Here is a 13,780-nt window from a genome sequence, read left to right as displayed (position 1 = left end):
AATTCTGTACCTATTCAGAGAACATCAGACAAGATGCCTTAGCCTATATAAAGTGTTTGTTAGACTGTACAGATATTTTAAATATGTGAACCAGAGGTCACTAAAACTATTACAAAACTACTTCTTCATAAATATCAGAAAGGCAAATGACACCTCAGATCCCTCATTACTGTACTGTGCATGCAGATCGGTGTCAAGGTCCTGCGGCTCACTGCTGACTATCTCACCTTCACTGTGGTCCTGTTATCCAGGTCCCTCCCCTACTACCTACATTTGCTTGGAAGCTATTTTCAGCTCTTTGAATATCTCAATTTTTCTGGTGCTCTTTTCTCCAGATTCCTAGTCCTGTTCACTAACATCATTCTGGTCTCCAGACTTCTACATTTGCTATAAATAAGCATCAGAGAGCCAAATCTTGGATTTTCTGCGCATCCTAGGCTATAGGAGATCGGGGTGTGCAAGGAACGCGAGACCAGGTCCATACAAAGCTTCACGGAAGCTCTCTCTTTGAAGCAGCGATGCTCAGACTGAAGCTCAAGAGCCACAAGCGGTTCTTGAATGTGTCTCCTGCAGCTCTTTGCAGTGCCTATATTAATTTAATTAAATCAGAAACCGATCAGGTTGCTTTTAGCATGTTATTAACCAATTAAGTTAAATTAACAACATATTTGCTGTGAGAATTGTGTGTGTATATATATAAAAATAAAAACACAAGTATTTCCCCTATCATACTGTTTAACTATGAATAGTACTATAGTAAATGCAACAATGAATTCACACCATTACAGCTCTTTTGGGTAATGCTGATTGCTAATTTCACTCCTGAACCATTGTGGTTTGAGTATGCCAGATCTAAAGTATTTATATTGTCTCCCTTGCACAGTATCTGAGTACACCACCACCTTCATTGTATTTATCCTTGCCAAAATCCACTCCAGGAATAAATCAATATAGTGTGTCAACACAACGTTCAAAGTCAAAATGGCCTTTCCAAGGTTTCTTACTTGAAAAGTTACATCTCTGTTAGACAGAAGCATAGATCACAGTGGAAGAGTCCCAGCTGAAGGTCCAAGTCAGGCTGTAGATCTAAATCAATGGACTTTTCTATGTATATAAGGCCAGATTTTAAAGTCTTATCAAGTACAACCAAAGGTTCCTGTTTAATACACACAGTAAATAATGTGCGGATTTTTATTTTGCACCTGCCAGGGTGCACTTAGTCTGTGCAAAATAAGCAAACAGCCTAAGGAAGCGGATATAGTGCCAAAGCGGATTCCCCAAACAAGCAACCCACCGACTGTAACAATGTTTTTTAAAAAGTAGTGACATTTGCAACGCTGTAAAAGGGTTAACACTTGGCTGGGATTTGAGGGGCTGCAGAGCTCGAAGAGCGCAAGCAGCGGCCGTTTGAGAATTGCAAGTAGCCATAACAGTAAAGCAATGAGCAATCTCTTTTCTCTCTGGTGCAGAGCAGACGCGCCAGCCCCCAGATGTGATCATCTCCCGGGGGCAGCAGACTGGCTCTGCACAGCACGCAACCTCAGAGAGGCCGTTTGAGCCACAGCGCAATGCACACAGTCGGCAGAAGAATTAGCAGGATGCACCCAAAGCTCGGTGCACTGAAAAGGGGGAGGGCGCTTGTGCGCCACGGATTGGGGCACCCCACTGCGGAACCTGGGCTTCCTCGTAAGGTCTCCCCACGTCGGGACACTGGGCTCGTGGGGTGAAGGGAGGGGAGGCGGTGAAATGAATGCAGCCCTAGGGCGAGGAGTAACAGAAGCAATCGGGGCAGAGGGGCCTGCCCCACACATGGGGGGTGGGGGAGGACTTAGGACTCGGCGGGCTGCGCTGATCCGAGCAGGGGCGCCCAGCCCGCTCCCCCCCCCCCCACCTATGGGTTCCCAGCAGCCGCCCGCTCTGAGTCCATGGGCGCCGCTCCGGGAAAGGGCCAGAGCCGGGCCGGGGTCCCGGGCCGCGCTCACCCACCTTGCCGGGCAGCGAGCCCCCCACGTGCAGCAGCAGCGCGCCCACCAGCCAGCCGGGCCCCATCCCGCAGCCCCGCCGCGCCGCGACTGAAAGCCGCCGCCGGGAGCCAGCCAGGGGTGGAGCGGGGCGGCGCCGGCTCTGGGACAGCCCCCCGCGGCAGGGCTGAGCGGAAGCCTCTGACCCTCCTTCCCGGGCTAAGCAGTGGGGGCTGCTGGGAAAAGCTGCCCCCAGGGTGACCAGATGTCCTGATCTGATAGGGACAGACCCGATATTTGAGGCTTTTTCTTATATAGGTGCCTATTACCCCACCCCCACCCCATCCTGATTTTTCACACTTGCTGGCTTGTCATCCTACCCCCCAGCTTCACCTGGAGTGGGGGCAGCTGTGGCCCTGCAGCGTGAGAAGTACTTGGGGGGGTCCACAAATATGCGAGGGGGCTTCCGGCATCCAAGGGAATAAGACAAGTTGCAGGAGGCTGAGCCGGTCCCCCAAAAGCCAGTCCCGGCTCTGAATGGCACAGGGTGGATCACAGGTGCCTTGGGCTTGGGGCAGGGCAAATGGGGCTCGCCAGAGGCTTGGGCCAGCTCAGGGCCAGCACTAGCCGAAGCAAGAATAGTTTTGCTGCCTGCTAAGGGCTACTTCTTGCCTTGCATTGTTTCCACAAACCAAAAATATCCCACCCCAACCTGCACTAATACAGGGGGTAAAAAGTCCTCATTAAATGGGATGAATGGGATTTCAGGGGGCACTACTAAAGTGAGGCCCCCTTCCACATGCTGGGCCCCTAAGAAATGGCTTACAAACCCTGTCTACACTGCAGACGTGTGGGTATAACTCCGGTTTGCTCAGCAACGCAGTTATCCCAGGTGGACCAAGCTCCTGGTGTAGACAGAGCTGTGTCGACAAGAAGCCTTCTCCCATTAATATAGCTACCACCTCTCAGGGAGGTGGATTAACTATGCCAGTGGTTCTCAAACTTTTGTACTGGTGACCCCTTTCACATAGCAAGCCTCTGAGTGCGACCCCCAACCCTCCCTTATAAATTAAAAACACTTAGATATATTTAACACCATTATAAATGCAGGAGACAAAGCAGGGTTTGAAGTGGAGGATGACAACTCGTGACCCCCCCCCCATGTAATAACCTTGCAACCCCCGAGGGGTCCCAACCCCCAGTTTGAGAACCCCTGAACTACGCTAATGGGAGATGTCCCCCCGTGGGAGTACATAGGATCTTCACTAAGCACTACAGTGGTGCAGCTGCTGTCCTGTAAGTGTAGACAAGCCCTTTGTCACTAGCGTCACTACTGCCCGGCGGGGCAGATCACCTGCGTATGATGGATTAGACAGATTCCTCCAGGGCAGATGACACATTTTTCCCTTCTGGCGCTCCACCCATGAACTGCAGTACAATCAGCTGCACCTGTCTGATTGGAATCTAATCCCTGAGGCCTTGTGTACACTGGGGAAGTGACTCATGATAGAAAACACGTTACCTAGCTACCAAGCATGATTTTGTCTTTAGTGCAAAGAGAATTGTGTTTAAGAACAGGTCTGCTACTTGTGATTAACCCTAGGGTACCTTTCCAAGGTTAACTATGACCAGCTAAGTGGCTTTAAAACCTGATATTAAACATGGCTTAGCACCTACTGTAGACAGGGACACGGCCTATTTAAAAACATGTTAGCTGATTGTGATTAATGCCTCGGTCCTCTTCAGAGTTAACCGTGACTGAGTAACACGATCCCTGGGTGGGAATGGGGAAAACCATGACCAGCTAATAAGTTTTTACACATGCTTTGTCCTGCTCTACACTAGCCACTGTCATATTTAACATCAAGATACATTTTCCCATTGTAGACACAGCTGATGAGTATAAATAAACGTTTCCTTGTCTGAATTTACTCTGTAGCAAAGACTCATAGGAATATTCCCACTGGCTTCAAGTCACCTCTTGGGAAGGGAGAGAAGGTGGGGCTCAGATTAGGGGGAGCGGGGGAAGACAGGAACTATACAGCAGGGTGGAGTGGGGATGGGAAGTGAAGTCTCAGCGGGAATTTCCCCAGCTCATTGGTCCCTTTTCTGTTTCCCCTTCATTATTTATTTCTCTGATCTGCTATTTTGCCTCTCTTAACACTCCAGCCTTTTTCCAATCCCTTCTACAGCTTCATCCTCCACCAAATACACTTTCTAAACTTGTGATGTTGGGGGGATGGGCATCACACTCTAAGCAACCCACACAGTCACCGTACAAACACCTGTGAAATTGCTCCAGTGCTTGCATGTAGAGTAATAAATCAGCTATTAGTCAGCCCTGTCCTCCAGACATTCCAGTGGAGTCAAGGTGCAGACTGAACATCTTAACCTATGATGTAATCTCATACTCCATGAAGGTTCAATTTGTTTCACACTTCAGCACTCATTTGAGCATCTGGGCTTCAGGCTGCAACGCTTCAATCCAGTACTCCTATCTCGGGGCAGGGGTGGGGGGTGCACAGCCACTGACAAGGAGGTATATTGGGGGAATCCCCACATGGGGGGAAAGGGGACTGCTGGCTTGGTGGACAAGGGGGAAAATGAAGCACCTGCCATGGGGCTAGAACGGGGGATCCTGCTCTAGGGGAAGGAGAGAACAGATGTTATATAAACGCCTGCCACAGGGAAGGGGGAAGAAGGAATGGGTGTGCCCAAAGAGCCACTAGCAGGTGGAGATTGTGAGGAGTTTCAGAGAGTCCCTGAAATAGAGGGGAATGGGAGAGTGGTGCCGAGGGAACTTGTTGGAGGGAATGGAGGGAGGCCCTGTGTATGTGATACACTCGGCCTGCCAAAGCGAATAAGCGTGCCAACCTCTACCAAGATCAACTAAGACAGGACTTAAAGCAAATTTTTTGGGCCTTATCCAAAGCTGAGCACAGCCAATAGAAAAACTCCCAGTGACTGCAGTGGCCTTTGTCCTTTCTCCATCTTGCCCTAATTCAAATAAACCACAGCATTAACCCAGGGCCAGCCTCACTCTCTCTGTTCTGTGCCCAGCTTTGCTCTATTTTTTCTTAGGCGCACACACAGGTTTGAACTTGGGGGTTGGGGGAGGAAATAAGTAATTTCCCTCAATCTAATATCTCAGCCCTTGTGAAGAAGATGATTGTGATGTCTGAACTTTACATTTCCCCCCTCTAGTCACAATGCTGTAGCTATATTTTACACATCACCTCTAGAGCAAGCAATACATTTGAGCACATGTGCGATCTCTATGGATATATCCTCTCTTCTGTTCTAATTAGAAAAGGGAACTTTCCGTTCTGAGCCTGAATTTAATTGACACTGAAGTTTATTGAAACTCAGATGAAGGCTTCTTTCCACGTTGCCCAAATGGTGTAAATAAGCCTTAATGGCAGAGGTGAAAGTAAGCTGATACGCCGTGCCAGACCATGCCAGCTTCCCCAGGCCAGCGATTTAAAGGGCCTGGGGCTCCCGGCAGTGGCCCTGGGTGTCGTAGGCAGCAATTTAAAGGGCCTTTAAATCACCGCCGGAGCCTTGGGCCACTGCCGTTACCCCAGGGGCTCCAGCAGTGGGGCTCAGGCAGTGATTTAAAGGGCCTTGGGCTCTGCTGCAGTAGCAGCAGCTGGAGCCCCAGGCCCTTTAAATCGCCCCAGGGCTCTCAGCCGCCTCTGCAGCTGGTAGCTCCAGGGGTGATTTAAAGGGCCTTGGGCTCTGCTGCAGTAGCAGCAGCTGGAGCCCCAAGCCCTTTAAATCGCCCCAGGGCTCCCAGCCGCCTCTGCAGCTGGTAGCTCCAGGGGTGATTTAAAGGGCCTGGGCCTCCCTGCTGCTACCACGGCTGGAACCCCAGGCCCTTTAAATCAAGATTTAAAGGGCCCGGGGATTTAAAGGCCCTGCCTCTTCCAATTGAAGTTCCCCCCTTCCTCCCACTCAGGACTCCATAGTATCAGTAAGTCTTTTAAGTTACTTTCACCCCTGCTTAATGGGAATGAGAATCCGACCCTTTGGATTGTGAATTGCATTCCCTGGTGACGAGGGAACCTGCAGCTGCCAAACTGCTTTCTTAAAGGTTAAAATTGTTTGGTCTTTGAAATGGGGGGAGGGGGCGGGGGAACCACCCTTTCATTTTCCTGGGACCCATCTGATTCTTTAACATAATTGCATAATTACAGGGCACTTTATACAAAGTTTCATCAAGAATATCAAAAGCAAAGCGTGCCCACCGGCGAAACCGCATTTAATTTTTTTCATTATAAAAGTTTAGCAAAATTGTCATTTTAACCCACTACACTAGATCTACCAAGAAAATGCATTTGATCCCCCTAGAAAAAACTGTTGTATTAACAAGATTAACATAGGCACAGGGCATACACTGCTATAACTAATTCCATTATTGTGGAAAACCCTTACAATCACAGTCACATGAGCACTGTTATTCAGAACCGCGTCGGTGTTCTTAGCTGAAAGAAGAGTCATTTCTCCATAACCCAAGCTGAGCCCTGGGAAACAATGAGGCACCTGTGGTTAAAATGAAGAAAGTCTGGGCAAATTTGTCCTCTGTGGTTTCACTTCCTTCTTGCCTCTTAGTTTAACGACAATATTTGGTGAGCTGACCTTCTGCTGCACAATATCAAGAAGTTTTAGTGAGAAATGTTATTTCGATTTGCTTCCATTTTCACCACTACGTGCAACTTCCACGGAAGACGAGTACTGAGAACAAGAGAGACCCAGACTGTTGCCTTTTGGTTTTAGGAGCAGCATGTTTTCTGCATGTAACAAACAAGTATGACAGAGAAGGCATGCACCAGAGGTTTCTCTCACTCTGCAGAGGAGCCGAAGACACATGCAGCAGCAATAGAAACTGGCGCTGAGCAGCTCAGAAGCTTTATGGAGAGGAAAGGAGAATTCAAGAAGAAATGAGTGAAGGAGCTGCTCATGTTGGGACCTAGCGCTGTTTTGCAAATGAATTAGAGGCAGCAAGTCAAGATGCTGGGATTTTCTGGCTTGCTCTGCCTTACTGCATCCACAGAAAGTCACACTCTCTGTGCCTCTGGTCCCAACCATAACACAGTTCTTCCCTCCATCATATGGGTCGCATGAGGTTTAACCAATGTTTGTAAAGTGCTCCGAGTCTCAGATAAAAGGCAGGCTGAAAACTAACATAAGGACAGTGCTTAATTTGTAATGAAAGAGGTAACTGACATGCCAAGTCCAGAGGTGTCGGGGCTCTGAACTGCCAAGCCCAGAGGTGTCGGGGCTCAGCCCTGGCACAGATTAAGCCCTGCATAAGGAAGTGCTTTTCCATGCAATGCACAGTCAGCCTGGGGAATGCATTGCGGGGGGATGTTGTGAAGGCCAAAAGTATAACTGGGTTCAAAAAAGAACTGGGTACATTCACGGGGGATAGGTCCATACATGGTTATTAGTCAAGATGGTCAGGGATGCAACCCCAAACTCTGGGTATCCCTAAACTTCCAACTTCCAGAAGCTGGGACTGGATGACAGGGGATGGATCACTTGAAATTACCCTGTTCTGTTCTTCTAAAGCATCTGGCACTGGCCACTGTCTGAGACAGGATGCTGGGCTAGCTGGACCATTAGTATGATGCAGTATGACTGTTCTTATGAATGCACTAGAGAAGCACAATTATCCATCACTGTATTCTGTCCAATATAAAAACTACCGAGCTGGTAGTAATTCTGTGGTTCCTCCTTTTTTCTTTCGTTAAACCTATCAAGAAACACTTTGTCATGTAGCTCATTTTCCATAATCATGTGAAAGCACAGTCAGCACTGATGCATTAAATTTAGAGTTATAGACTTGGCAGCATGAGAGATTAGCATCTTGCGTAATTTGATCACAAAACCAATATGTAAATAAGCGCTTCCCAGATCACCACCTTCACTTCTTCCAAGAGCAGCAGAAACTGACATAGTTTTAGGAGACCAGCAATGTCTTTACACACACACACACACACTATATTTGTTTTGGGATATCCTTTGTTTTCCTTATACGACCGTATCCGTATTCACCAGGCCTGCTTAATTCAGACTCAGAGGCAAAGTTCACTTTCTGTACATCTAAATATTCAAAACCCTTTGGCCTGTATTGGAGAAGGCCATGATGTAGCAGCACTGCCAATCCCAAACGTCAAAACCCTGGAGTCTGAATTGAAAGAAACGTGGACCCCTTTTTTAGATACATTTGGATAAAACAGATGTAGAGAGACCTCCATTCTTTTCCCATTCCTCTTCCCTCTTCTCTCTATTCACGGATGTCTTCTCCTATTTTATTTCTAGCATGTTATGTCTATCTAGCAATGCCTGTTTCTCTATTGTCCGGGCTTGCAGCTTTGACAGGTTCTGAAACAGCGTAATTGCATTGGCGATCCTGTGAAGCATGCAGTACTGGAAAATACTGTAAGTCATTTACCTTTTTGTACTTTTCATTATCTGTTTTCTTTATCAAAATCAAAAAGTTAATCACGGAAATCCACATTGAGTCCAGTTTCAAACTATTCATGAGATTGGCTTAAAAAAAATCATGAATAAATGTTAGGTTTGTTTTATTTACACTCTAGTTTCTGTGCTTTGAGGACACACTTAGGTCATGTTTCCAAGCTTTTCTTCACTACTGTCAGGTCTAGAAACTTTTATTTAAAAAGGAAAAAAAATGAGCTGAGATTCCCATGTGATCACATGACTCCAGGAGCTGGGACTGTCAGAAAAAAAATGTTGTGAGAATAGCAATAAAATCCCAGGAGTTGGCAACAATGATAGGAAGAACACAACTACAAATAGATGATTCAGAGATAGGCCCCAATCTTCAGTCTTTGGATCCTGACTTGAATTTTCCCAATTGATTTATTCCATTCAGTTATGAAGATTAGGCAACTGTGGGGTTTGGATCAGGATCCAAAAAGTCCTCAGAGTTTTGGAGTGTTCAAACCTGGGGTTTTGATTCAGTCCCATCGGTAACTGGATGTGGGGAGGAGGAGTGGAGAGAAATATTTGATGTGATCCATAAGTGTAAGTTCTTCTTGTTGCTACTGACGATTCTCTTGTTTCCTGGATGAAATCAATTCTCTGACGCCTTGTACCAAAGTGCTCCCATGACCCCCAACCATCCTTCCAGCATCTGAGACAATAAGGCATTCAGGGCTCCCCAATGCACTGGATATCACTAGCACAATGGGCATCTCTGTAGCTTTAGTCTTCAAGAGCTGCTCTGTAAGACATCTGTCATAAACAGATAGCTAAGGGTTAATGTCTCTTTCACCTATAAAGGGTTAACAAACAGTGACCTGCAAACACCTGACCAGAGGACCAATCAGGAGACAAGATACTTTCAAATCTCGTGGAGGGATGCCTTTGTTTGTGGGTTTGGGGTTTGGCTTTGTTCTCTCTGGGTCCTGGATGGGGCTAGAGGTGCAACCAGGTTTCTGCCAATCTCCCTGCTACAGTCTTTTATCTATTCAAAATTGTAAGTAAGAAAAGGTGGTCATAGTCTTTTAATTTGTTTTTTTTTCCATTTGCATATGCGTACTTGCTGGAAGTAGCTTAAATTGTGTTTCTGCTGGAGAAAGTTTCTTTCTATTGTTTATAAGTTGAAAGACCCTGTAACCTTTTACCATCTAAAGTGCAGAGATAAACCTTTTACTTTTTTCTTCCTTTTTTATTAAAAGTATTGCTTTTTAAGACCTGTTTGATTTTTTCCTCCTAGTTAAGGTTCAAGGGAATTGGTGGGGAGAAGGGAAGGATACATTTTCTCTTTGTGTTAGATTCATGCAGCTTGAATCTGTATGGCTTCTGGGTGAGGGGGAAGGTAACACTCCTTTCGGTGTGGTGATTCAAGAAGTTGAATCAGGCGATCTCCTAGTGTTCCCAGGGTAGGAAGGAGCTGGGAGGAAGAAGGAAGGGGGAAGGGAATGGTTTATTTCCCTTTGCTGTGAGACTCAAGGAATTTGGGTCTTGAGACCCCCAGGGAAGGTTTTTGGGGGATACCAGAGTCTATCAGGTGCTCTACTCTAAGTCCTGATTGGTGGCAGCCTATCAGATCTAAGCTGGTAATTAGGCTTAGGGGAATTCATGCTAGTACCCCTATTTTGGACGCTAAGATCCAGAATTGGGAATTATACTATGACATCTGTAAGACATCACTTCTCAGTGGCAGTGGTAGGGTGATGAAATTCCTTGCCCTCCTCCTCCACCGGAATCATTACATCACTTCCTGGAAACGATTCTGTCTCCTGCTGTGGATAATGCATTGCAAGTTCGTTTTCCTCCATGTTTTCTTGAGCCTTAGCATCATTTTCACATCCTCTAACGGCACAGTTCTTGCTGACGGGCACTTCTGAAATGGACCCCACAATCACAGTGTCGGCTTTCATTATGTATATTTTGTCTGCGGAAGGAAGCAGATAGGAATCAGTCCTGTGCATTACTAATGATCATTTCTGGTGCTAGCCAGAGACGGTTCCCTCTCTTGCAATGCTTGGTTGCCTAGCTGAGGTTTCCCAAAGCTGAGAGGTGTGCAGATCTGGCCCATCTTGACCATAATTCCCCTCTATAATTAATGGTTAAGCCATGCCGGCCTTTGGTATGTGCCACGCTAGTTATGAATAGTCAGCCTTGGATATTCAAAGGCACCTTTCATTTGAAATCTAAGTACTGAACACAGAGAATGAAAGAGGGGGTTACGAAAAGGTAGGGTGACCAGACAGCAAATGTGAAAAATCGGGACAAGGGATGGGGGTAATAGGAGCCTATATAAGAAAAAGACCCAAAAATTGGGACTGTCCCTATAAAATCAGGACATCTGGTCACCCTATGGAAAGGCCATGCGCAAGAGAGATCTGGATATTTCATACTATAAAATTTCCTAATGTTTTGGATCACGTAGAAAGTTTCGAGTCCGTATTTGTTCGCGTCTCCTGCAAATCTCATCTGATTACTGAACCACCTTCCCCTCCCCCAGCAACAAACTATGTTTCAAGCGCTTCTCTAACTCGAAAGACGTGTTTGCTGCTTAACAATGATCAAGGTTCTGGCCCTTCTGCAAAGGCCAGAGAAATTAATAATGCCAATTACCAGGATGCAAGAGTTTTCTATGACCCCAGGGCATACGCGCTAGGTGTTTTTTTGCTTTCGTCTACAGTGACACCAATAACGGCATGAAAAGGCTGCCTTTAAGCCAAGTTTTCAATTGACAGGGAACTCAGATAGCTGTAACAAGGATAATTGAACTCTGTTTTTAGGTCTTGCACAGGAGACTTAGCATCAGGGGTCAGGCAATGCAGCATCAAACCACATAGTGTTCAACATGTTAAACCCGGTCCTGATGGGAAAGTTAATTCAAAGCCTTCATTATGACTTGAACAGCAAACTCCACCCCAGAGGTCACTGCAGTTCAGTGGTGCTGTGGGTGGGGGCAGTACCTGGGGATGATAGGCCTTACAGACTTTACATTGTTATCATAGAATATCAAGGTTGGAAGAGACCTCAAGAGATCATCTAGTCCAACCCCCTGCTCAAAGCAGGACCAATCCAACGAAATCATCCCAGCCAGGGCTTTGTCAAGCCTGACCTTAAAAACGTCTAAGGATGGAAATTCCACCACCTCCCTAGGTAACCCATTCCAGTGCTTCACCACCCTCCTAGTGAAAAAGTGTTTCCTAATAGCCAACCTAGACCTCCCAGACGGCAACTTGAGACCACTGCTCCTTATTCTGTCATCTACCACCACTGAGAACAGCTGAGCTCCATCCCCTTTGGAACCCCACTTCAGGTAGTTGAAGGCTGCTATCAAATCCCCGCTCACTCTTCTCTTCTGCAGACTAAACTAGCCCAGTTCCCTCAGCCTCTTATTGTAAGTCTTGTGCCCCAGCCCCCTGATCATTTTCATTGCCCTCTGCTGGACTCTCTCTAATTTGTCCACATCCTTTCTGTAGTGGGAGGCCCAAAACAGGACGCAATACTCCAGATGTGGCCTCACCAGTGCCAAACAGAGGGGAGTAATCATTTCCCTCAGTCTGATAGCAATGCTCCTACTAATGCAGCCCAATATGCCATTAGCCTTCTCGGCAACAAGGGCCCACTGCTTACTCATATCGAGATTCTCATCCACTGTAATTCCCAGGTCCTTTTCTGCAGAAGTTACAAGTGCATCACTCACAGGGTGGGAAGGTTCTGATGCATTTGCAGGACCTATGAAAGCCACTTAGTTCCAAAAGATCAGCACTAACAAGGACAGGATAGCTCAGATCGGGAGCTGACTTCCATGGAATACCGTACCATGACCTGGCACCAAGATGCCACTGAAACAAGTGAGTTATGTAAAATAGGCCAGGCAGCCAAGTACTCAGGGGAATGTTAACTCAGAGCTGTTTGCAGAACTCTGACAGGATGCCATGACGCCCAAACATACAATCAGTTTGAAAACTGGCACACAACAGGCCTGCACTTTAACAATAGCCTTTCCTGGTGGAGCACAGTACAGGAGCTTTGTTCCAAAAACCATACTGCCTTGACCACACAGTGCCCTCTAAACAACATAACTTAAAAGTGTTTCTCAGCATTTGCACCGGGCATGAAGAGAGTGTGGATTGCATACAATACAGCAGTGGTTCTCAAGCAGGGGCCTGCAGGGGTCTGCAGAGTTCTGCCGGGGGACATCAACTCCTCTAGATATTCACCTCATTTTACAACAGGCTACATAAAAACACTAGCAAAGTCAGTACAAACTAAAATGTCATGCAGACAATGGCTTGTTTATACTGCTCTATATACTATACACTGAAATACAAGTACAGTATATATATATTCCAATTGATTTATTTTGTATTCACCCACGAAAGCTCATGCTCCAAAACATCTGTTAGTCTATAAGGTGCCACAGGACTCTTTGCTGCTTTTATAGATCCAGACTAACACGGCTACCCCTCTGATACTTGATTTATTTTATAATTATATGGTAAAAATGAGAAAGTCAGCAAATTTTCAGTAATAATGTGCTGTGACATTTGTATGTCCGATTTTGTAAGCAAGTGGTTTTTAAGTGAGGTGAAACTTGAGGGTGTGCATGACAAAGCCTCCTGAAAGGGGTACAGTAGTTGGGAAAGGTTGAGAGCCACTACAATACAGAACCTGCAGCACCCCACATCTCCTCACTTTGCATATTATCTGACAATCAGGTTTTGAAATCACACCCGTCCCTAATAAAGACCCTCCCTCATTACACATGTGCTTAAACAAATAAAGGGAAGCTCTCAAACCAAATAATTTCGTAACATCAAACTCAAATCTGTACACTCGTCTGTCTCCCTGTAATTGAGAACAAGTTCCAATGGAGATTTGTCCTTCCTTCAGATATACACGTAGGGCCAGATCTCAGCTGGTGTAAATCTGCCTAGGTCCAGTGGAGTTCTGCCAATTTATACCAGCAGAGGATCTGGACCATTACTCAAGATTTTCCGCAGAGGAGAGGAGATCCTCAAATGCATCTTCCCCTCCAACCTCATTGCAGAAACTGCCTGTGAAACATCTCACTGGGAAAAATATTACCATGGTTTAAAAACGGTTTTCCAGGCTGGAGAAGAGTTGCAATGAATATTTTTTAAAAAATATATTCAGTCATTAACTCTTCACCCACTGTATTTCTTAATCCGACCCTGGGCACACCCCCAGCTGCACAGGAAATGGCCTTTGCTTATTTTCCCCTTTGCTCCATCTTAGCAGCTCTTGATTTCCTTTTAAGCAGTTTTCTTTGGAAGCAGTCACTGCGGGTCAGGATTCTG

General features: G+C 46.3%; 1 protein-coding gene across 1 annotated transcript in view; it reads right to left on the bottom strand.

The window, feature by feature from the left end:
* LOC127038884 (uncharacterized) overlaps nt 1-13,780 on the bottom strand; it is a 129,115-nt gene that overhangs the window by 39,079 nt on the left and 76,256 nt on the right. Inside the window, exons 19-20 of the mRNA XM_050931956.1 lie at nt 10,146-10,389; nt 1,987-2,194 (exon numbers count right to left, since the gene is read on the bottom strand). Of these exons, the coding sequence (XP_050787913.1) occupies nt 1,987-2,194; nt 10,146-10,389 (452 nt within the window). The remainder of the gene's footprint in view (nt 1-1,986; nt 2,195-10,145; nt 10,390-13,780) is intronic.

The sequence above is a fragment of the Gopherus flavomarginatus genome, chromosome 21 (assembly GCF_025201925.1).
Source record: "Gopherus flavomarginatus isolate rGopFla2 chromosome 21, rGopFla2.mat.asm, whole genome shotgun sequence".
In the NCBI taxonomy this organism is placed as follows: domain Eukaryota; kingdom Metazoa; phylum Chordata; order Testudines; family Testudinidae; genus Gopherus; species Gopherus flavomarginatus.
Note: the sequence above shows the minus strand (reverse complement) of the source record. Positions and strands in the feature narration are given on the sequence as shown.